The following is a 24,460-nucleotide window of genomic DNA, read 5'->3' as shown; positions in this document are numbered from 1 at the left end:
GAAGGGAATTAAAACCAATAGTAAAAGGTTTTTTAGCCATATAAATAGGAAGAAAACCAAGAAAGAAGAAGTGGGACCGCTTAAAACTGTAAACGGAGTGGAGATTAAGGATAAGCTAGGCATGGCACAATATCTAAACAAATATTTTGCCTCGGTCTTTAATGAGGCTAATGAAGGGTTTAGGAATAGTGGCAGAGTGACTGATGGGAATGAAGGTGCGGGGTTGGAAATTACAGTATCCGAGGTAGAAGCCAAACTTGAACAGCTTAACGGTAGTAAATCAGGCGGCCCGGATAATCTTCATCCTAGAATATTAAAGGAATTGGCGAGTGAAATTGCAAGCCCGTTAGCGATAATTTTTAACGAATCTCTAAACTCGGGGGTTGTACCGTTTGACTGGAGATTAGCTAATATAGTTCCTATTTTCAAGAAGGGGAAAAAAAGTGACCCGGGTAACTACAGGCCTGTTAGTTTAACATCTGTAGTATGTAAAGTCATGGAAAAAATATTAAAGGAGAGAGTAGTTACGGACCTTGAGGTCAATGGCAATTGGGACAATTTACAACATGGTTTTACGAAAGGTAGATCGTGCCAAACCAACCTGATCTCCTTCTTTGAGAAAGTAAGAGATTTTTTTAGACAAGGGAAATGTGGTGGATCTAATATCTCTTGATTTCAGTAAGGCGTTTGATACGGTACCGCATGAAGAATTACTGGTTAAATTGGAAAAGATGGGGATCGAAATGAAAATCCAGAGGTGGATCAGGAACTGGTTAAAGGGGAGACTGCAGCGGGTCGTATTGAAAGGTGATCTGTCGGGTTGGAGGGAGGTTACCAGTGGAGTTCCTCAAGGTTCGGTTTTGGGTCCGATCTTATTCAATCTATTTATCACTGACCTTGGAACCAAAAGTCGGAGTGGGCTGATAAAGTTTGCAGATGACACGAAATTGGGAGGTATTGCCAATTCGGAGAAGGATTGGGATATCCTCCAGGGAGATTTGGATGACCTTGTAAACTGGAGTATTAGTAATAGGATGAAATTCAATAGTGAGAAGTGTAAGGTTATGCATTTAGGGATGACTAACAGGAATTTTAGTTATAAGCTGAGGACGCACCAGTTGGAAGTAACGGAAGAGGAGAAGGACCTTGGAGTCCTGGTTGATCGCAGGATGACTAGGAGTTGGCAATGTGATGTGGCCGTTAAAAAAGCTAATGCGGTCTTGGGATGCATTAGGCGAGGTATTTCTAGTAGAGATGAGGAGGTGCTAGTCCTGTTATACAAGGTGTTAGTGAGACCTCATTTGGAGTACTGTGTGCAGTTTTTGTCTCCCATGTTTAAGAAGGATGAATTCAAACTGGAACGGGTACAAAGAAGGGCCACTAGAATGATCCGAGGAATGGAAAGCCTGTCGTATGAAAGGAGACTGGAGGAGCTCGGTTTGTTTTCCTTAACCAAAAGAAGGTTGAGAGGAGATATGATTGCTCTCTTTAAATATATCAGAGGGATAAATACCAGGGAGGGAGAGGAATTATTTCAGCTCCGTACTAATGTGGACACGAGAACAAATGGATATAAATTGGCAGTCGGGAAGTTTAGGCTTGAAATTAGACGAAGGTTTCTAACCATCAGGGGAGTGAAATTCTGGAACAGCCTACCGAGGGAAACAGTGGAGGCGAAGGACCTCTCTGGCTTTAAGATTAAGCTTGATAAGTTTATGGAGGGAATGGTTTGATAGGATAACGTGATTTAGTCAATAGGTCAATAACGTGCGACCACTGGTAATTAGTACCGAGGGTCAATGTTGGGATATTGAAAGTCTTTTTCCTGAGTGTCTGGCTGGAGAGTCTTGCCCGCATGCTCGGGGTTCAGCTGATCGCCATATTTGGGGTCGGGAAGGAATTTTCCTCCAGGGTAGATTGGCAGTGGCCCTGGAGGTTTTTCGCGTTCCTCCGCAGCATGGGGCAGGGGTCACTTGCTGGAGGATTATCTGCTACTTGAAGTCTTTAAATCAGGATTTGGGGACTTCAACAGCTGAGTCAAGGGAGAGAATTATTTCAGGAGTGGGTGGGTCAGCTTTTGTGGCCTTCATCTTGCGGGAGGTAAGACTAGATGATCATAATGGTCCCTTCTGATCTTAAGTTCTATGATTCTATGAAGTGTCTTTTAAATCAATGATTTGGTTAATTATTTTGATTTTTCCTGAGGGTGTAGTTATGGGATGGTCTGAGTGTATCGGGAGTTCTGTATAGTTAGCTGACATTGTCAATAGGGGAATGGTGTGTGTGCACAGAAGAATAAATATTCAGCCCTTTTTTCTTATATGAAAGAGAAACTGGAAAAAGTATAGTAATACCCGTTGAACCCAATCAAGATTCAGGGCTCCATTGTGCTAGATGCCATTGAAATAAATAACTAAAAAGGGGAGCACTCAAGCCCTAGTCTTATAATGAGACTCAACAGGTAGACACAACAGACAAAAGTAAGGAAGCTTGAGGGAGAAGGTTACAATAAGACAGCAAGTTCTGCGTAATAAACAGAAGTCTTGGCTTGCTGTTTGCATAGCCATTGTTGATTGGTAATTTGAATGTCACAGCATTGATAAATTTTAAGGAGGGATTTGGAGAAGGATAAAGAGGTGGCTTTATTGATTTGTAGACTTTTTTTTTCCATGATAAGAGGGAGACAGTGGAGAAAGTGTAAAGATGTCTTTCAACTAGGGCTGTCAATTAATTGTAGTTAAGTCGTGATTAACTCAAAAAAATTAATTGCAATTAATCACAGTTTTAATCACACTGGTAATAGACTATCAATTGAAATTCATTAAATATTTTTGGCTCTTCCTACATTTTCAGATATATTGATTTCAGTTACAACACAGAATACAAAGTGTACAGTGCTCACTTTATATTATTTTTATTACCAATATTTACACTGTAAAAATGATAAGAAATACTCTAATATTTTTCAGTTCACCTCATTCAAGTACTGTAGTGCAATCTCTTCATCCTGAAAGTGCAACTTACAAATGTAGAATTCTTTTTGTTACATTGTTTTATTTTTGAGTGAAGTAATGTAAAACTTTAGAGCCTACAAGTCCACTTAGTCCTATTTCTTGTTCAGCCAATTGCTAAGACAAACAAGTTTGTTAATATTTATGGGAGATAATGCAGTCCACTTCTTATTTACAGTGTCACCTGAAAGTGAGAATAGGCGTTCACGTGGCATTTTTGTAGCCAGAGTTGCAAGGTATTTACATGCCAGATATGCTAAAGATTCGTATGTCCCTTCGTGCTTTGGTGACCATTCCAGAGAACATGCTAACATACGAATATGTAGCGCATCTGGCATGTAAATATCTTGTGACGCTGGTTACAACAATGCCAAGCGAATGCCTGTTCTCACTTGCAGATGACATTGTAAACAAGAAATGGGCAGCATTACATTTGTGGGAGACAGACTTGTTTGAGTGATTGGCTGAACAAGAAGTAGGACTGAGTGGACTTGTAGGCTCTAAAGTAGTACATTGTTTGGTTTTTGAGTGCAGTTATTTTTTTTGAACATAATTTCACATTTGTAAGTTCAACTTTCATGATAAAGAGATTGCACTACAGTACTTGTATTAGGTGAATTGAAGTACTATTTTTCTTTTTTACAGTGCAAATATTTGTAATAAAAAAGAAATATAAAGTGAGGACTGTATACTTTGCATTGTGTTGTAATTGAGATCAATGTATTTGAAAATGTAGAAAACATCCCAAAATATTTAGTGTTCTATTGTTTAACAGCACAATTAATTGTGATTAATTTTTTTAGTCACATGTCAGTCCTACTTTCAACACAAGAAAACATTAATAGTAAGAGTGCCCAAAAGTTCCATGTTAGAATGTTTGCAGTAAAGTGGCAAAACCTGCAGATGATACCCTTGCACAATTGTTTAGGTTAGCTGAGACTAAATAACTTTGTAAGATCCCTCAGAATCCTGACTGAGAGTTTGTCTTCACTGCAATATTAGCTTTAGGTATAACTTGCCCCTAACAAGACTCCTCCTCTCACGCACGGCTCTCTATTTTGTGATAAGTGCTGCTTTTCAACTCAAGCTGGCTGGCCTTTTGGGAGGTGTAGATTGAAGCTCCAGTGCTGCTGATATTTGAGTTCCTAGTGTCCTGGGGATTCAGCTACAGATTACAGTTTGAGTTAATGCACCTCATTAGTTGCTAATCTAATCACTGTGGGTGGCTCAAATTGTGTTTTGCAGCATGGCTGCTCCTTTGAGCTATGCTAGCTCAAGCGGAGTAACTTGACATAACTGTTGTAGCGAAGACAATCCCTGAATGTGTGAAATGGTGGCTGATGAAATTCGGTGGTGTTTGATGCCATGATCTTGGTGATTCCCTAGACTTCTCTAATACAAATACACCGTTTTTCTCTATATAAATGGCATTGTGGGGTTCCATATTTGTTTTCAGTGACTCGATCAATTGTGAACACTTAAAATGTTTTTTTACCTCTTTGCAAGCCCGGAAACTCTGAGATCTGAAAACCAAGTTATATTCTTTCTGGCTCATGTGCTATCACCAGAAATAAAAATTCTGTAGGCTAAATTCTGTCCTTATTTACATCTGTGTGATCCTGTTGTCTTATTGGTTTGCATAGGTGTAACTGGGGCCACAATATGGTTGTGTAATTGGAATTTGGTTACCAAATCTGATGACGCATGAGCTAGAATAGGTTCAAACTCCTGCTCCCATAGATGTATTGGCTCTGCAATGCAATGCTGCGGGTGAGGGGGGTGGAAAAGAGGTGACAGAATTTACTTTTGTGATTAAGCAGGTAGGACCTATTTTATGATATGAACCTATGACAGGAATCTGATCTGTGGAGGGGAAAGATGCTGTTTTCAGGTGGACAGTTTTCTTACCATATTGCACTTTACCATTATTTAGTGTCTTTTTTCAATCATTGAGAGCGTGTTTCTAAAAAGGTTAGTTCTTAAAAAGCCAAACTTTACATGTTCTTAGACTTAACTCATTAATATGTGGTTTGCTAGATTTGTAAAAATTAGATACAATTTAGGGCAGTTTGAAAATAACTTATTGAGCATGCACAGTACAATATTTTCCTTACTAGATAAGTTTGTTGGACTTCTTGTGAGTTTAGGAGAAAAGTGTTCTTAGGATAACGTGGGCTCCCCACAGTGCAGCACCAAATTAATATTACTTTGTTTTCTATCTTTTTTCCTTTTGTGGTGGTGTCCATAACAACTTTGTTTGTTATAGCCTTTCTGCTTTAACAGACAGTAGAGAACTATAAGCTCTCACCCACATGCAAAGCATCCTCAAACTGAGAGAAGAGATGGAAAAACAGAGTGTGCCTTTAATGTTCTGAATGGAGAATAGTATAAAATTGTAAATGTTTTAAGTGCTAACATACTACATGGACCTATGCTCTATAAATATCTTAACTTTAATATTTAAATTTTATTTTATTTAGTAATAAAACAAACCCAAGTAAATAACAGGTGCACTAATGAATTCTGGAAAAAAATAATATATATTTTTGAACGGGGTATTGGTGTTGAGGTTTGGAGGAGAGCGTTGGCCTGTACAGTAGTGGAAGCTTGAGCTTGCATGTCTAGGATACTCCCAAGGAAAAACTGCTTTAGTTAGTTATTACTTTGGGATAAAGTTCTGTCAAAACTTCAGCTGGAGCAACTTCTTACAAGTGAAATTTCTTCAGAGAAAAGTAATTTTTCCATTTGAAAATGTGATTGACATTCATTTTGGCATCATTTCATTGCACACAATGTGGATCTTAATATCACCAAAACTATGTCCTATTCATTTTTATTAACAAGTAATTGTAACTGAAACATATTATAATTGCTATTAAATTTTTTTTTCTGTTTTTTTTGTTGTGAAATGCTTACTGTGAGAGACTTTCTCATTGTCTAATGGAAAACACAAAAATATTCTCAAATACTTATTTAATTGTTGTCAAACTGCATATGAAAATATGTAATTAAAAAGTAGCATCTTGAAGCGAGGTTGACACAACCCTAAATAAGGTCCACAATGTGTCGTCAGAATTAGAAATAAATTTGACCGAAAAGGCATACAAAACAGGTTGTGGAATTTGTTTGCATTATGTTTGCATTCAGAACTCCGATGAGTCATATGAAGGTCTATGTAGGCATTGTATGGAAGATGTCTGATATGTCCAAGCATGGAAATCCGTCTGTGGAATGAAGGGGCCTCTGTATCAGTCCATTTTGTCAATATACCTTTTTTTCTAAGCTAAGGATATAAGTTACCCTAACTCTCAAAGTAAGGAGTGTATGTTTACACTAGGGGATTATTCTGATTTTACAGAAACTGGTTTTTTAAAACAGATTGTATAAAATTGAGTGCACACGGCCACACTAAGCACATTAATTCGGCGGTGTGCATCCATGTACTGAGGCTAGCTTCGATTTTCAGAGCGTTGCACTGTGGGTAGCTATCCCATAGTTCCCGCAGTCTCCCCCGCCCATTGGAATTCTGGGTTGAGATCACAATGCATGATGGAGCAACAACAGTGTCGTGGGTGATTCTGGGTAAATGTCGTCACTCAATCCTTCCTCCGTGAAAGCAACGTCAGACAATCATTTCGCGCCCTTTTTCTCTGGATTGCCCTGGCAGACGCCATAGCATGGTAACCATGGAGCCCGTTTAGCTTTTTTTCACTGTCACCATATGTGTACAGGATTCTGCTGACAGATGTGTTACTGCAGTGCTACACAGCAGCATTCATTTGCCTTTGCAAGGTAGCAGAGATGGTTACCAGCCCTATTGCACTGTCTGCTGCTTTGAAAATTGGCGATGACGGTTACCAGTCATATTGTACCGTCTGCTGCTGTCATGGGTGCTCCTGGCTGGCTTCGCTGAGGTCGGCCGGGGGTGCATGGACAAAAATGGGAATGACTTCCCAGGTCATTCCCTTCTTTATGTTTTGTCTAAAAATAGTCAGTCCTGCCTAGAATATGGGGCAAGTCTACTAGAGAACCAGAGAGCACAGCCGCTTCGGGTCAAAGCTCCAGATATCCCGCAGAAATATTGAGCTGCATGCCATTCTAGGGGGTGCCCCTGCAACAACCCCACCTGTTGCTTCCCTCCTCCCACACCCCTCCTGGGCTACCGTGGCAGTTATCCCCCCATTTGTGTGATGAAGTAATAAAGAATGCAGGAATAAGAAACACTGACTTTTTAGTGAGATAAAATGAGGGGGAGGCAGCCTTCAGCTGCTATGATATTCCAGGCAGGACATCTCCATTACTCATTAAAGGGTGCAGGGGGAGAGGAGCACAGCCTCCCGCTGCTATGATAGTCCAGAATCTCTATTAGACATGAAACGGGGGGAGGGGGAGAGGAGCTCAGCCTCCAGCTGCTATGATGAGGACGGTTACCAGCCCTAATGCACCATCTGCCAGGACTGAATTTCCAGGACACAAAGCTTAAAGAAGAGAATGACTGGGAGTCATTCCCATTTTTGCCCAGGCGCCCCCAGCCGACCTCACCGAGGCCAGCCAGGAGCACTCACAGGATGATGATGACGGCTATCAGTCATATTGTACCGTACCATCTGCCACCGGGGAGGGGAGAGGATGCTGCTGTTTAGCACTGCAGCACCCCGTCTACCAGCAGCATCCAGTAGACATACGGTGACATTGAAAAGAGGCGAGAAACTATTTTTTTCCCCTTTTCTTTGAGGGGGGGGTAAAATTGATGACACATTCCCTGAACCACTGGCTACAATGTTTTTGACCCTTCAGGCATTGGGAGCTCAGCCAAGAATGCAAATGCTTTTCGGAGACTGCAGGAACTGTAGGATAGCTCGAGTCCTCAGTCCCCCCTCCCTCCCTCCATGAGCGTCCATTTGATTCTTTGGCTTTCCGTTACGCTTGTCACACAGCACTGTGTTGTCCCTGCTGTGGCCTCTGTCTATCGTAGCCTGGAGATTTTTTTCAAATGCTTTGGCATTTCGTCTTCCGGAATGGAGCTCTGATAGAACAGATTTGTCTCCCCATACAGCGATCAGATCCAGTATCTCCCGTACGGTCCATGCTGGAGCTCTTTTTGGATTTGGGACTGCATGGCCACCCGTGCTGATCAGCGCTCCACGCTGGGCAAACAGGAAATGAAATTCAAAAGTTCGCGGGGCTTTTCCTGTCTACCTGGCCAGTGCATCCGAGTTCAGATTGCTTTCCAGAGCGGTCACAATGGTGCACTGTGGGATACCGCCCGGAGGCCAATACCGTCGAATTGCAGCCACACTAACCCTAATCCGACATGGCAATACCGATTTCAGCGCTACTCCCCTCGTCGGGGAGGAGTACAGAAATCGGTTTAAAGCGCCCTTTATATCGATATAAAGGGCTTCGTTGTGTGGACGGGTGCAGGGTTAAATCGTTTTAACGCTGTTAAATTCGGTATAAATACGTAGTGTAGACCAGGCCATAGTGTAGCAAGCAAAGTATATCCAGCATTGGAGATAATATATTAATCCAATTATCTGGTCTGCAAGTTATTTGAAACAAAATATCTACATCTCAATAATTCTAGTAACAGTGGTTAAAAAGAACTCCACCTGATATTTACATTTGTGACATAACTGAGTCTCAAATACACAGTTGGAAATGTTGAACTAATGTATGGTGTCATTCATCTCTGTACTTAATGCCGCTAAAACTCACTCTTCCTAAAACATTCTGGCCAGATGTCAGGTATCCTCTCATTTGAAATGTCTTTCAGGTAAGCCCAACGGATTTCAACCAAGGCAAGGGCAAACATACAGAATTCTGAAAAGATTTGAAATGAGTGATTTGATTTGTCATGATTGCTTGATAACTCTAGTTAGTAGATTGTGGCTGAGAGTCCTAGGTTCTCCTTTCTATTACTTGCCAATAGAGGGTCAAATCCTGATGCCATTGAAGTAAAGGGAAATTTTGCCATTGACTTCAGTGGGAGCAGGATTATGCTCTAGGTATTTGAGTTATAGGTGAAAATAACTGAGCTCAGATTTTTCCATTAGTTATTGAAGCATCATTAATCCTTTGGCTTTTATGACATAAACTAAAAATGTTCAATTCTTCACAGGGTCAAAATTGTAGCAGCATTTTATGAGGTGCAGTGGCTGCCAGTATATATCTGGTATCTGTATATTTAAAGGAAGCAGTATCCTTTCCCAAATTCTAGGGCTGTCAAAAAGTCTTGCGAGTTGCTTATTTTTATTCAGTATTTGATTAAGGCTGCTAGTTACAATTGGTATTTGAATATAAAAAAGTGGATTTGTTACTTTATTCTGTGGTATTCACATCATCATTTTTCTAGGAGTCTAACAGCCCAACTTTACCAGAAAGTTCCCCATATCATTGAAAGAATTTTCTTTTAAGGGTAGGTGCTCTATCACAGTCCATTCTCTCAACCCTTTTATGCTGCTGCTGCCCCTTAGGCTTCTGGCAAGTTGCCCAGGCAACAAGTGGCCATCACTAGGGTAATTTGTAGGGCTGTCATGCGAACAAAAAATGTAATCGCAGTTAATCGCACTGTTAAACTATAATAGAGCAGCATTTATTTAAATATTTTTGGATGTTTTCTATATTTTCAAATATATTGATTTCAGTTACAACACAGAATACAAAGTGTACAGTGCTCACTTTATATTTATTTTTGATTACAAGTATTTGCACTGTAAAATAACAAAAGAAATAGTATTTTTATATTCACCTAATACAAGTACTGTAGTGCAGTCTTTTTATCATGAAAGTTGAACATGAAAGAATTATGTACAAAAGAACTGCATTCAAAAATAAAACAATGCAAACTTTTAGACCCTGCAAGTCCACTCAGTCCCACTTGTTCAGCAAGTCACTCAGACTAACAAGTTTGCTTCTTGTTTACAATGTTACCTGAAAGTGAGGACAGGTATTCTCATGGCCCTGTTGTAACTGGCATCGCAAGATATTTATGTGCCAGATGCGCTAAAGATTCATACGTCCCTTCACGCTTCAACCATCATTCCAGGGGACACATGTTCATGCTGATGACGGGTTCTGATTGATAACAATCTAAGCAATGTGGACTGCCGCATGTTCATTTTCATTATCTGAGTCAGATGCCACCAGCAGAAGGTTGGTTTTCTTTTTTGGTGGTTCGAGTTCTGTAGTGTTGCTTTAAGACTTCTGAAAGCATGCTCCACACTTTGTCCCTCTCAGATATTGGAAGGCACTTTGGATTCTTAAACCTTGGGTCAAGTGCTGTAGCTATCTTTAGAAGTCTCACATTGGTGCCTTCTTTGCGTTTTGTCAGATTTGCAGTGAAAGTGTTCTTAAAATGAACAACATGCTGGGTCATCATTTGAAACTGCTATAACATGAAATATATGGCAGAATGCGGTAAAACATGGCAGGAAACATACAATTCTCCCCAAGGAGTTCAGTCACAAATTTAATGAATGCTTTTTTTTTTTTTTTTTTTATTAAACGAGCATCATCAGCATGGAAGCATGTCCTCTGCAATGATGGTCAAAGCATGAAGGGGCATACGAATGTTTAGCATATCTGGAATGTAAATACCTTGCAATGCCAGCTACAAAAGTGCCATGCAAATGCATGTTTTCAGTTTCTGGTGACATTGTAAATAAGAAGCTTTATCTCCTGTAAATGTAAACAAACTTGTTTGTCTTAGCGATTGGCTAAACAAGAAGTAGGACTGAGTGGACTTGTAGGCTCTGAAGTTTTATATTTTTGTTTTTGAGTGCAGTTATGTAATACAAAAAGCTACATTTTAAATGTTGTACTTTCATGACAGAGATTGCACCACATACTTGTATGTGGTGAATTGAAAAATATTTCTTTTTATCACTTTGACTTTAATGACAACACAGAATAAAATATATACGAAAATGGAGAAAATCATCCAAAATATGTAATAAATTTCAATTGGTACTCTATTGTTTAACAGTGCAATTAAAACTGTGATTAATCGCGATTAATTTTTTTGAGTTAATTGTGTGAGTTAACTGCGATTAATCAACAGCCCTAATAATTTAAGGCTATGGAGATTAATCTTTTGGAGGGAGGTTTAAATGTTTTGTGTTTGTACTTTGTTTAGGTTAGAAACAGGTTGTTTTCTTTCAGACTCATTGGGGAAGAGAATACTTTTGAAAGTGAAAATATAGGTAGAATAATATTTAAGTAATAATAAGGGTCTGACAAATACACAACCCCAAATATGTAATCTGGCCCCAAAAGAGGTGAGAGAAACATAATATGACTTTTCTGTTGCTTATCCCTTAGACCAGTGGTTCCCAAACTTGTTCCACCGCTTGTGCAGGGAAAGCCCCTGGTGGGCCAGGCCAGTGTGTGTACCTGCTGCGTCCGCAGGTTCAGCCGATCGCGGCTCCGGGCCAATGGGAGCTGCTGGAACTGAATATTCAGGTTCATACAAATTTTACTCTATGGTCCTGATTCTATTTCCTTTAGGAACATTAATTTTATTATTAAAAATAAGTAATTGTGTCTACAGCTGAAGCACCATATCCTTTGATCTACCTGCCACTTTATTTTTCTTTTACAGAAATCTTTATGAACTTCTATAATAATTCTGTGATGGCAGTTGTAGTAGACTATTGTCAGAGCATAGGGAATGTGACAATTTCAGAACTGGACGTGTGCCATAATGAGGAATTCCTATTGAAATGTTTGTGACCTTTAAAGAATCTAGTATGCATTCATATACACAGTTTCCTACGTTATCAAAATTCTAAGCACATGTTTAAGAGAACTTGCCTGGTGCAGCTCTTATGCAGGTATAACTGATATTAAATTGACAATACAAAATCTAATTAATTTTGAAATTTACAAAATCAAAAGACTTGGGAGTCTTGTCAAATGATGGAGTTGTATCTTGGCAGATGAACTGGAAATGGGTAAATGCAACAAACAACTTGCGAAACTAAATCAAATTCTCCCAGGCAGAATTTTCCCACAGAACTTGAAACAAAGAATAATGAAATACTTTGTTAGATCCCAAGCTTTGTAACTCATTTTCGTCAACACATTACTTAATACTACTCTTTGTAAATGCAACATTCTTTGATACATTTTATATTTAAAGGAGACACAGTCAACTTAAAGGTCACATTCCTATCTGAATTTTTACTTAGTACTGTTTCTAGTAACTCCAGTTACTGTTTCTAGTAACTACTTTAATTGAAATATTTTTCTCCATGTTTTTCATTTTTAGCAATTTGATAGTACTTTATATAATTTTCAAATTTTATTGTTTCCCTGTATAGTCAATTAAGTTGGTCACTTTTCCCCTATGAGTTTTTAGTGTCTTTCACACAAGATGCGGAGAGGGAGAGAAGTATTTGGGAAATTTGTTTTTTAAAAAGACTGGGGAACTCAGGAAGCAGGTTTAGTACCTGAAAGTTTTTTCAAATTTTTTGTTTTGAAATTGACTAGATTTCAGTATGATAGTGCCTTCTAAGCTTTAGAGAGGGATTCCTACAGTAGGGCAAACTTGAAAATGAAAACATTCAAACAGCATGATTCTTTACCTATAATCTTCTGTATTCTGCCTTACTATAATTAGTAATTATATTTGAATTTTACAGTTTTTAAATAGAAATTAGCCTATTAAACTTACTGATCAAGACATTGAGAGAAGAGGTATAAGAAACCAGATAATTTAACAATTCTTCACATTATTTACTTAGAAAAAATTGTTTATATGCAGAATGCACTGAATAAATAAAATTGACCGACGTATTAAAATGGCAGTAAACATACGCTTTTCAAGTAGTTTTCCATTCTGATAAGGATAAGAACATAAGAACGGCCATACTGGGTCAGACCAAAGGTCCATCTAGCCCAGTGTCCTGTATTCTGACAGTGGCCAATGCCAGGTGCCCCAGAGGGAATGAACAGAACAGGTAATCAAGTGATCCATTTCTTGTTGCTCATTTTGTAGCTTCTGGCAAACAGAAGCTCGGGACACCATCCCTGCCCTTGCTGGCTAATAGGCATTAATGGACCTATCCTCCATTAATTTATCTAGTTCTTTTTTGAACCGTGTTATAGTTTTGGCCTTCACAACATACTCTGGTAAAGAGTTCCACAGGTTGACTGTATGTTGTGTGAAGAAATACTTCTTTTTATTTGTTTTTAACCAAAATCATATGAACATCCAGAGATTTGACTCATTCAAGTATACACAATCTTTTTTGAGCAATACAAATTCCTTTAGGGTACTCAACTGGAAAATCTCACTACCAAGCCTAAATTAACATACTTTATCAAGGGCATATTGGACATTATCCTTCACAGTACCAGAATTACCTGCCGAAATCTAGACTGAAGGAGAGACTGATCATTATCACTGAGTCTTGAACATAAATATTAATAAGCAGGGAAAAACTAGAATTGTTTTTGCTAGAAAACACCTTTTTATGGGGGGTCAGGGTTGTGGTTTGAGTTTCCATTTCTCATTTAGTTTGTATTAGTGTTTTACACAGTGATAGCACAGTACCAAAATTTGAACAAAGTGCTTCCTCAAAAATGTTCCACCTCATTCATCCATACATACATTTCCCAAGGTAAAATACATCCCTGCCCCATCCAAAAATCCATTAGTTCCATACTCTTCCTCCTTATCTTGTTAAATAAAAATGTATGTATTCCATAGTTTCCTCACTCCCATAACTAATCATTCTCTAATTCTCCCCCCTTCCCCCAAGGTAAAAGTATTTCTTGCCCTGCCTTGCTTGTCTCTTGTCCTTCCATCTCATGTAGGTTCCTTTAGGTGGCTCCTCTACCTGGCTACTTTCCATCAGCATTGATGGTGACAGATGATTTGTACTGTGGCCTCTGCTGACAGCAGTGGTGGTAGGCAAGTAGTCCTAGTATCTGGTTTTGAGGTGGTTAGTTGAATGTGGGTCAGGTTCTCTCTGGTAGTGAGCTAGATACTCAACTGGAGAATAGATTCCATTTGGTTTTTGAGTGTGTAAGCTCTCCTAGTTGGTGCTCATGATAGACCTAGCTCAGTGAGAGAGATGGGTTTTCAGTGGCTACAGAACTTCTGTCCCATGTGGCTTCAGCTTAGTTTTGTCTTTTTCCTTATCTCCTTTCCCTTTGTGTTGCTGGAGCTGTAAGTTTCCTCATCCCTATACCCACCATGTGGAGCATCCCCCATGCAATCTAGATGCATTGACTGATGGGGGAATTCATGAAAGGCAGCTAGCTGCTAGTCATGCAATAGTGGGAGCCGATTGAGAGCTGAAAATTTGAACAAGTAGGTCCAACTTCAGGATTTTGGGTAGGTTATGAAATTTTTTGCTGCTTCCTTCCACTTAACATAATCAATTTGTATCCGTGGTTTTTGTTTGTGTGCAAAATTGATATAAAGTTTGTAGGGAGAGTTAGCGAGCTGATTCTTTGGGATGTTGCAAATTAATTTTACACACACAGCAAATGTGAGAGAGATGGAGATCTTTAGACTCCAGCAGCTTCCTGACACAGAAGTGGAGCTCCGGTGTGTATACCTTAAGACCTTAGCAACCATGTTGTGTGTTTTCCTGGATGTCCTTGCAAGAAAAAAAAGCTAGATTATGAGAGCTGAGATTCTCCATCACAGAGCCCATATTCTAGCTCTGTCAGTGAGGGACTTGTGTGAGGGTTGTCCAGCTCATTAGTGGACCAGCAACCTGTGAATCTTTTCAAATCTACATTAGAGGCCTTATCTTTGGCCCCACTAAGTTCCATTGTATTTCTCTGGAAGTACAAGGGGGACTTAAAGCTGCCTCAATTTGCCAGCTGAGGATTTCCTTGTTGAGGGTGAATTCTCATTCAGCATAGCCAACTTTGTGCCATTGGAAGCAATGATAAATTAGAGCAGCCTTAAGGTACACCTCTACCCGGATATAACGCGACCCAATATAACATGAATTCGGATATAACGTGGTAAAGCAGTGCTACGCAAGTTCTATATCTATATCTATATCTATATCACCTATAACTCAGTAAGACTTTTTTTGGCTCCAGAGGACAGTGTTGTATCGAGGTAGCGGTGTATTATAACTGAAGTCCAGTGGCTGAACTGGCCTCCAGCTGCTCTAGTTTAAAATGATCTCTCCTCTCCCACTTCAGGTGCACTGAATTAGAGGTCTAACACTGGACCTGCATCTCCAAGTTATACAGCAAAATTTGTGCTAATTTATTGAAATACCCACTAGTAATTTTAACTGATTTATGTGTGTTTGTACAGAGCCAAATGCTACAGTAATATTAGTGATCAATAATACAAAAGTGTTTTGAAACATTTTTTCCACTGCTTTTAAATGTTAATACATCTTGTTTCCACTTTGTAATGAACTCATTTGAATTATATTTAATCTTGTTATACTTCTTATTTTTACTCTTCCAGTCCAAGTGCTATGGCCAGACGTTGCTGACAGAGGTTTATAAGCATTTGAATTTGGTTGAGTCCGACTACTTTGGAATTGAGTTCCAGAACATCCAGTCATATTGGGTATGTCATGGTTCCTGATTAATTCATTATAATAAAAAGTCTTGGATGAATGCTGCCACCTAACAGTCAAAAGAAGTTTGGAACTCCATGTAAGAGTATCCCAGTGAATGTATACTATAATTCGCTTCAATCAGGTCAAAGTACTACTTCACAAAATATCAGGAGGTAGCCGTGTTAGTCTGTATCCACAAAAACAACAAGGAGTCTGGTGGCACCTTGCAAATGAATTTTAGTTCTGCTGTTTCTCTTTGAAGTCTGTTTCGGAAGTTTTTTTGTTCAAGAACAGTTACTTTTAAATCTGTTATAGAATGTCCAGGGAGGCTGAAGTGTTCACTTACTGGCTTTTGTATGTTACCATTCCTGTTGTCCAAAAAAACTTTGCAAATTTAACTCCATTAATTTGGGCTTGAATAGAGACTGGGAGCGGCTGGCTCATTACAAAAGCAGCTTTGCCTCTCCTGGAATTGACACCGCCTCATCTATTATTGGGATTGGACTACATCCACCCTGATCGAATTGGCCCTGTTAACACTGGTTCTCCACTTGTGAGATACTCCCTTCTCTTGTCATAATGCCTGCATCTGTAACTTTCACTCCATGCATCTGAAGTGAGGTTTTTTTTACCCACGAAAGCTTATGCCCAAATAGATCTCTTAGTCCTTAAGGTGCCACCAGACTCTTTGTTGTTTTCAAAATATGTCAGTTGAAAGGATACATAGAAGAGAATCTGATTCATCTTGCTCCTCCTCCATCTCAAAATAAAAGTAAAAATAAATTATCCATTTACTGATGCTTCTACTCAATAACGGGGTTTGATCACATTAATTAAATCTTGTGGGCTATCAGCCCAGATATTGCCAATTGCTTTTTTTCCTCCTCTTCCTTATTCTGCTTGTATTGTTTGAACTGAATCCTTTCCTTTCCCAAAATTTACCTCAGAAGCGTAAGAACTTTTTGAATGGCTTCTTTACCAACTTCATGTTTTAAGAGAAGGAATTGACCACACACAGACTCTTCTTTATTATCTTTACACAGTATTGTAGCTTCAGTGTATATATTCCAGACTATGATAAATTTTATAGTTTCTTCTTCGAGTGCTTGCTCATATCGATTCTAATTAGGTGTGCACGCACTGCTTGCACAATCGTCGGAAGATTTTTACCCTAGCAACACTCAGTGGGTCGGCTGAGACGCCGGATATATGCACCTGCCGACCCAGTGCCCCCTCAGTTCCTTCTTACCGTCCTTGATGGTCGTTGGAACTGTGGAGCGCAGCTAGCTATTCTCCACCCTCCCTAGCATATGTCTTTAGTCCGTGTTAATAGTTCTCATTAGTGATAAGTAGTTGTAGTATTTAGTGTAGTTAGATTAGTTTCTTTCTGAAAGGGAGCGGGGTCTCGCCCCCACCCCAGCCCGGTGCCTAGGCCCATACCGGGGTCTCTGGGTTTCAAACCCTGCTCAGCTTGCCTGAGGCCAGCGCCGACGGAAGACCCCCATGACTCCTGCCTAAGGTGTCTTGGGGAATCCCACCAAGCAGACAAGTGCCACATTTGCAAGGTCTTCAAGTCAAGGACCAGAAAGGAGCATGACTCTAGATTGAAACAGCTCCTCATGGAGGCGGCACTTAGCTCAGTCCCTTCCACTTCGCGGGATCCGGCACCGTCATCCTTGGTGTGGAGTGCCCCTGCGGCCCCGACTGGTCCGGCACTGCGTTCGGACTCGTTGAAAGATGCGCGCCGGATCTCCACCATGCTGGTCCCTGTCTCCTAGTCAACAGAAGAAGCATTCCAAGAAGGTGCCAGACGATTCCAGATCGTTGTCTCACCAACTGCCGGTGCTTCCCGCGCTGCAGCCAGAGCCACGTCCGTTGCCGGAGTAACGGCTCCTGCACATTGACTCCGGCATCGCAAGGGCTGTTGAGTCCGGTGCTTGTGAGCTCCCTGGTGCGCACCGTGGTTGAGCTGGGACTGCCTTCTACACCAGAGACCTTAACAGCGCGGGACTTGATTGCACTCACGGAGCTGGTTCTTCATCAGGCCCCGGCACTGCTGATGCGAACGCTCCTGTCAAAAGGGAAGCCGTCCCTGATGTGACCGCCTAGCGAAGCAGGACAGCACCATTCTCAGTCGTAGTCCCAGCATCCGTCTCGGTGCTGCTTGCAGTCCCGGCACCGATCTCGTTCTCAGCACCGGTTGCACTCACGCCACCGTTTGGGCTCGCGGAGGTCTGAATCGCAATACAGTCAGTGCCGATCGGATTTTCTGCATCAATTCCGGTACCGATCCCAGGGCTGATCTCGTCTGAGGTCTCCATCAAGATCCAGATCAGGCTCATGGTACCACTAGGCCCGCAGGCACCGTTCGCCGCCTTGGTACTGCTCCGCATCATGCCACCAGCCTCCGGCACCGTGCCACCGCACGGCACCGAGGGACTCGGCACCATCCTGTATGGCACAGTCTTGGGCGTCCCACTCTGCTTCTGCATCGTCACACTCAGAAGATGGCTTCTATGCCCAGGACCAGAGTGAGAGCGATGCAGGCCAGTGACTGGAAGAAGGCCAGAACCCGGGCCTGGAACCTCCACAGAGGTCCTTTTGGACCCCCTGGGCATACCATCAAGCCCAAGGAGCTCCTTCGAGGGCTTCGTGTTCCGTCCCTTCAAAGCCACAAGTACCAGAGGCGACGGTATCTCACCCCCTCCCTCCCCCCCGGGGATTCTGAGACAACTGCTCCAGTGCCATTGCAGGCCCACTCTGCTAACGTGACAGACCTCCCCCAGGATCCTTTAGCCCCAGGGTTGTCTTCCTCGTCCTCACCGGATGAGGCGGTGGCGGGTACTACAGTTGCAGGCAGTACCCCTATGGACCTCCGCACCCACCAGGAACTGCTCCGCAGAGTGGCGTGCAATATGAACCTTGAGGTGGAGGAAGTGGTGGAGGTACAACACCTGGTGGTGGACATTCTGTCGGCGGAGATAGCATCTTGAGTAGCCCTCCCTGTCATTCGGACTATACAGGCCAATGCTGAGACTATCTGGCAGTTGCCAGCTTCTATTCCACCGACGGCCAAAGGAATGGAAAGGAAGTACTTTGTTCCCTCTCAGGAATACGGGTTCCTTTACACATACACCCAGCCATGCTCCCTTGTCGTGGCTTCGGTCAATGAGAAGGAATGCCATGACCAGCAGGCCCCTGCGCCTAAGTCGAAAGATGCTAGGCATCTAGACTTGTTTGGGCACAAGGTGTACTCGGTGGGAGGCTTACAGCTCAGGGTGACCAACCAACAGGCACTCCTGAGCCATTATGACTATAATTCGTGGGTATCTATGTCCAAATTCAAAGAGTTGGTCCCACAGGAGTCCAGAGAGGAGTTTGGAGCTCTAGTAGAGGAGGGTAAGAAGGTGGCCAGAACCTCTCTGCAAGCGTCTCTGGACGCGGTGGACTTGGCGGCTAGGACCCTGGCCTCGGGCATAGCCATGCGCTGCATCTCATGGCTGCAGGTCTCTGGATTACCACCAGAGTTGCAACAGACTCTCCAGGACCTACCCTTCGATGGCCAGGGTCTGGTCTCTGAAAAGACAGAATCAAGGCTGCAGAGTCTGAAGGACAACTGGGCCATCATGCGTTCACTGGGCATGCATACGCCGGTAATGCAGAGAAGGCCCTTCAGGCTGCAGCCACAGAGATTCTATCCTCCTCCTCGGCCAAGGCAGGACTTCTCTAGAAGACGTGGATGGGGTTACCAGTGGAGTTCCTCAAGGTTCGGTTTTGGGTCCCATTTTATTCAATCTATTTATTGCTGACCTGGGAACCAAGAGTAGGAGTGGGCTGATAAAGTTTGCGGATGACACCAAGTTGGGAGGTATTGCCAATTCGGAAAAGGATCGGGATATCCTCCAGGGAGATTTGGATGACCTTGTAAACTGGAGTATTAGTAACAGGATGAAATTCAATAGTGAGAAGTGTAAGGTTATGCATTTAGGGATGACTAACAAGAATTTTAGTTATAAGCTGGGGACGCACCAGTTGGAAGTAACGGAGGAGGAGAAGGACCTAGGAGTCCTGGTTGATCGTAGGATGACTATGAGTAGGCAATGTGATGTGGCCGTTAAAAAAGCTAATGCGGTCTTGGGATGCATTAGGCGAGGTATTTCTAGTAGAGATAAGGAGGTGCTAGTCCCGTTATATAAGGCGTTGGTGAGACCTCATTTGGAGTATTGTGTGCAGTTTTGGTCTCCCATGTTTAAGAAGGATGAATTCAAACTGGAACAAAGAAGGGCCACTAGAATGATCCGAGGAATGGAAGGCCTGTCGTATGAAAGGAGACTTGAGGAGCTCGGTTTGTTTTCCTTAACCAAAAGAAGGATAAGAGGAGATATGATTGCACTCTTTAAATATATCAGAGGATAAATACCAGGAAGGAGAGGACTTATTTCAGCTCAGTGCTAATGTGGACACGAGGACAAACGGATATAAATTGTCAGTCAGGAAATTTAGGCTTGAAATTAGACGAAGGTTTCTAACCATCAGGGGAGTGCAATACTGGAACAGCCTACCGAGGGAAACAGTGGGGGCGAAGGACCTCCATGACTTGAAGATTAAGCTAGATAAGTTTATGGAGGAGATGGTATGATAGGATAACGGGCTTAGTCAATAGGTCAATTAAGTGCCACACTGGTAAATAGTACAATGGGTCAATGATATGATATTCTTAACCTTTTTCCAGAGGGTCTGGCTGGAGAGTCTTGCCCGCATGCTCGGGGTTCAGCTGACCGCCATATTTGGGGTCGGGAAGGAATTTTCCTCCAGGGAAGATTGGCAGTGGCCCTGGAGGTTTTTCGCCTTCCTCCGAAGCATGGGGCAGGGGTCGGTTGCTAAAGGAGTGGGTGGATCGGCTTATGTGGCCTGCATTTTGCAGGAGGTCAGACTAGATGATCATAATGGTCCCTTCTGATCTTGAATTCTATGATTCTATGAAGAGGAGATAATCTGGCCCTCAGACGGGCCAGAATCAAGGCCCCCCCCCCAAAACCATCAGCGGGGCCCAACCAAAACTTTTGAAGGTGTGCCCAAGAGTGGAGCACCAGTCTCCTTACAGGGTCCTTTTCCACCCTTCACCAACCGCCTCTCCTATTTCCTCCTTGCGTGGTCCCACATAACATCAGACCACTGGGTCCTACGCACGGTGGAAAGTGGATACTGACTCCAATTTTTGTCCTCCCCTTTCCACCCTCCCTCCCCGTCCCTCCTCAGGGACCCCTCTCACGAGCAACTCTTTCTAGAGGAGGTACAGTCGCTCCTGGCTATCAGAGCGATAGAAGAGGTTCTAAGAGAACTGAAGGGCAGGGGGATTTACTCCCGTTACTTCCTAATCCCCAAGGGAAAGGGGAGGCTACGGCCCATTCTGGACCTCAACAAATTCATGGTAAAGTTGAAGTTCCACATGGTTTCCTTGGGGACCATTATTCCTTCCCTGGATCCTGGAGACTGGTACGCTGCCCTTGACATGAAGGACGCATACTTCCACATAGCGATTTACCCACCGCACAGGCGTTTCCTCTGCTTTGTGATCGACCAATATCACTTCCAGTTCACCACCCTCTCTTTCTTTCGGCCTCTCCACGGCCCCCAGGGTGTTTACAAAGTACATGGCTGATGTGGCTGCTTCCCTTCATCAACAACGGATTCAAGTGTTTCTATATCTCGACGACTGGCTCATTCGAGGTCGCTCCAGAGATCAGGTGCGGTCTCGTGTTCGGACCACCATGACCATGTTCGATTGACTAGGCCTACTGCTCAACGTCGCGAAATCTACTCTGGTACCAACCCAGGGGATAGAATTCAAAGGAGCAGTCTTAAACTCTGGCCTAGTCTGGGCACTTCTGCCGGACGCGCGCTTTGAGTCCATGGCGAACATTGTCTGCGGCCTGCAAACCTTCCCGACCTCAACCGTGAAAACATGCCTATGCCTCCTGGGACACATTGCATCTTGCACATATCTGACCAGGCACGCCAGACTACGCCTACGTTTGCTGAAAGCTTGGCTATCAACAGTTTACCAACCAAGTCGGGACAGCTTGAACACGGTAGTTACCATTCCACTAGGAGGATTAGCCTCTCTAGACTGGTGGCTGGACCCCAAGATAGTGTGCGAAGGGGTGCCATTTCATGCTCCATAGGCCTCCGTGTCCCTGGTCACGGACGTGTCATCCCTGGGATGGGGAACCCACCTCGGGAACCTCCGTACACAGGGGCTATGGTCGGCAGGAGAGTTATCCCTTGTAAGCGAGTGGACTCACCCCTGGGGCGCCTCCTGCTGGTCATCCATGGGAATTGGCTCTTCCAGCATCCTGGAGTGCCCCCTGCAGGCTGATGATCTGCTTTACCGCTGGCCCCTGTGTCCCTCCCAGGACCCCAGGGCCCCTTTCTCTGGGTTGCTACCCCCCTGACAGTACCCCCACCCAGGGAAACCCCCACCCACTAACCCCACCTCGCCTCAGTGTAAGGCTACTGCCAGTCACTATCTAGCCCCACTCCCTGGGACAGACTGCAGTATATGCCACTCATCACAGACAAGGTTGGGTTGGACCTGCTGCCTCTTTCTATAGCTGGGCTGCCCCTCTGCAGCCCCAGTACTGGTCTTAGGTGCTCAGCTTGGTCCACAGCATGGGACTTTCCTAGGCCAGAGCTCCCCAGCTCCTCTAGCCTTCCCACAGCCCTGTTCCACTCCTAATACCCTGCTCAGCTCCCTAGCAGCCAGGCCCTTCTCTTTCTACAAACAGAGAGAGAGTCCTGAGCTTCTAGCTGCCCTGGCCTTCTTATAAGGCCTGGTTAGTCTGTTTGGGGCATGGCCCCAGCTGCAGCCACTTCCCTCAATCAGCCGGGGCTTTACTCCCTGCCCCAGCCCCAGCCCTCTCCTGGGCTGTTTCAAGCCCCACAGAGCAGGAGCGGGTAACCACCCCACTACATCCTTCCACATGAACATACAGGAACTCAGAGCAGTGCGCTTGGCATGTCAAGCATTCCAACAGCGCATTCATGGCTGTTGCATTGCAGTCCTCACCGACAACACAACGGCCATGTTTTTATATCAACAAGTAAGAGGGAGCCTGGTCATCCCCCCTCTGTCAGGAGGCCACTCGTCTGTGGGAATTCTGCATAGCCCACTCGATCCATCTGGTGATGTCGTTTCTCCCAGGAGTCCAGGACACCTTAGTGGACCACCTCAGCAGATCATTCCTGGCTCACGAGTGGTCAGTTCACCCGGATGTCATCCGTTCTGTCTTCTGGAAGTGGGGCTTTCCCCTGATTGACCTATTCGCCTCTTGCGACAATCGGAAATGCCAGGTGTTCTGCTCTCTCCAAGGTCTCTCCCCGGGTTCTTTCTCGGATGCCTTCCTAATACAGTGGAAACCTCACCTGTGCTATGCCTTTCCTCCATTCCTGCTAGTCCACAGGCTCCTGCTCAAACTACGCAGGGACAGAGCCCGGCTGATCTTGATTGCCCCAGCGTGGCCCAGGCAGCACTAGTATACCACGCTCTTGGAGCTGTCAGTGGACACTCCAATTCCACTCCCACTATGGCCAGACCTGATCACTCAAGACCATGGATGGCTCTTTCATCCCAACCTGCAATCTCTCCACCTCACAGTGTGGATGCTGCATGGCTAAATGAGTCTGAGCTATGCTGCTTTCACTTGGTTCAGCAGGTCCTTTTGGGTAGCAGAAAGCCTTCTACCAGGTCCACATACTTAGCCAAGTGGAAACATTTTTCCTGCTGGTGCGCCCGGAATCATAACACCCCAGTACGGGCATCAGTTCCTGTCATCTTGGACTACCTCTTGTCCTTAAAACAGCAGGACTTGGCTATATCATCCATCAGAGTGCACCTGGCAGCTATTTCAGCGTTCCGCCCGGGTGAGAATGGGCGTTCTATCTTCTCCAATCCCATGGTCACTAGATTTCTCGTGGTTGTAGCACCTGTTCCCATGAATTACAGCCAGTCCCTATGTGGGACTTCAGCCTGGTCCTCTCTAGGCTCATGGGTGCCCCCTTCGAGCCCATGGCTCTACGTGCTTGCTCCTGTACCTTTCCTGGAAGACAGCCTTCCTCGTAGCTATCACTTTGGCAGACGTGTATAGGCGCTTAGAGCTCTCACATCAGAACCACTGTATACAGTGTTTCGTAAGGACAAAGTACAGCTGCTACCACACCCCACCTTCCTTCCTAAGGTGGTGTCTGCCTTCCATGTCAACCAAGACATCTTCCTTCCAGTTTTTTATCCGAAGCTGCACGCTTCTCGACGGGAACAACAGCTGCACTCCCTAGATGTTCCCATGGCCCTTGCTTTTTACATTGAGTGAACGAAACCTTTTAGAAAGACGACCCAGATGTTCGTAGCTGTGGCATACCGGATAAAGGGCTCCCGGTCTCCACCCAGCGCATCTCGCCCTGGATTACATCATGTATCCGTGCGTGCTATGACTTAGCGGCATCCCAGCTACACACCTGACCGCTAACTCCACTCGGGCACAAGCTTCGTCTTCCGCCTTCCTGGCTCATGTACTCATACAGGAGATCTGTACGGCAGCGACTTGGTCATCGGTACATACCTTCGCTTCCCACTATGCCATAATGCAGCAGTCCAGGGATGATGCGGCATTTGATTCAGCGGTCCTTTGCTCCGCAACATCTCACTCTGACCCCACCGCCTAGGTAAGGCTTGGGAGTCACCTAATTGGAATAGTTATGAGCAAGCACTTGAAGAAGAAAAGATGGTTACTCACCTTTCTAACTGTTATTCTTCAAGATATGTTGCTCATATCCATTCCAAACCTGCCCTCCTTCCCCTCTGTCGGAGTAGCTGTCAAGAAGGAGCTGAAGGGGCACTGGGTC

The 24,460-nt window shown here is 43.7% G+C and overlaps 1 protein-coding gene across 18 annotated transcripts in view; it reads left to right on the top strand.

Moving 5' to 3' along the window:
• The window catches only part of FARP2 (FERM, ARH/RhoGEF and pleckstrin domain protein 2), a 209,780-nt gene that overhangs the window by 32,268 nt on the left and 153,052 nt on the right, over positions 1-24,460 (top strand). For all 18 annotated transcript variants that reach the window (XM_039487655.1, XM_039487658.1, XM_039487651.1 and 15 more), the window contains exon 3: positions 15,463-15,567. In XM_039487655.1, the coding sequence (XP_039343589.1) occupies positions 15,463-15,567 (105 nt within the window). The remainder of the gene's footprint in view (positions 1-15,462; positions 15,568-24,460) is intronic.

The sequence above is a fragment of the Mauremys reevesii genome, linkage group 9 (assembly GCF_016161935.1).
Source record: "Mauremys reevesii isolate NIE-2019 linkage group 9, ASM1616193v1, whole genome shotgun sequence".
Lineage (NCBI taxonomy): Eukaryota > Metazoa > Chordata > Testudines > Geoemydidae > Mauremys > Mauremys reevesii.
Note: the sequence above shows the minus strand (reverse complement) of the source record. Positions and strands in the feature narration are given on the sequence as shown.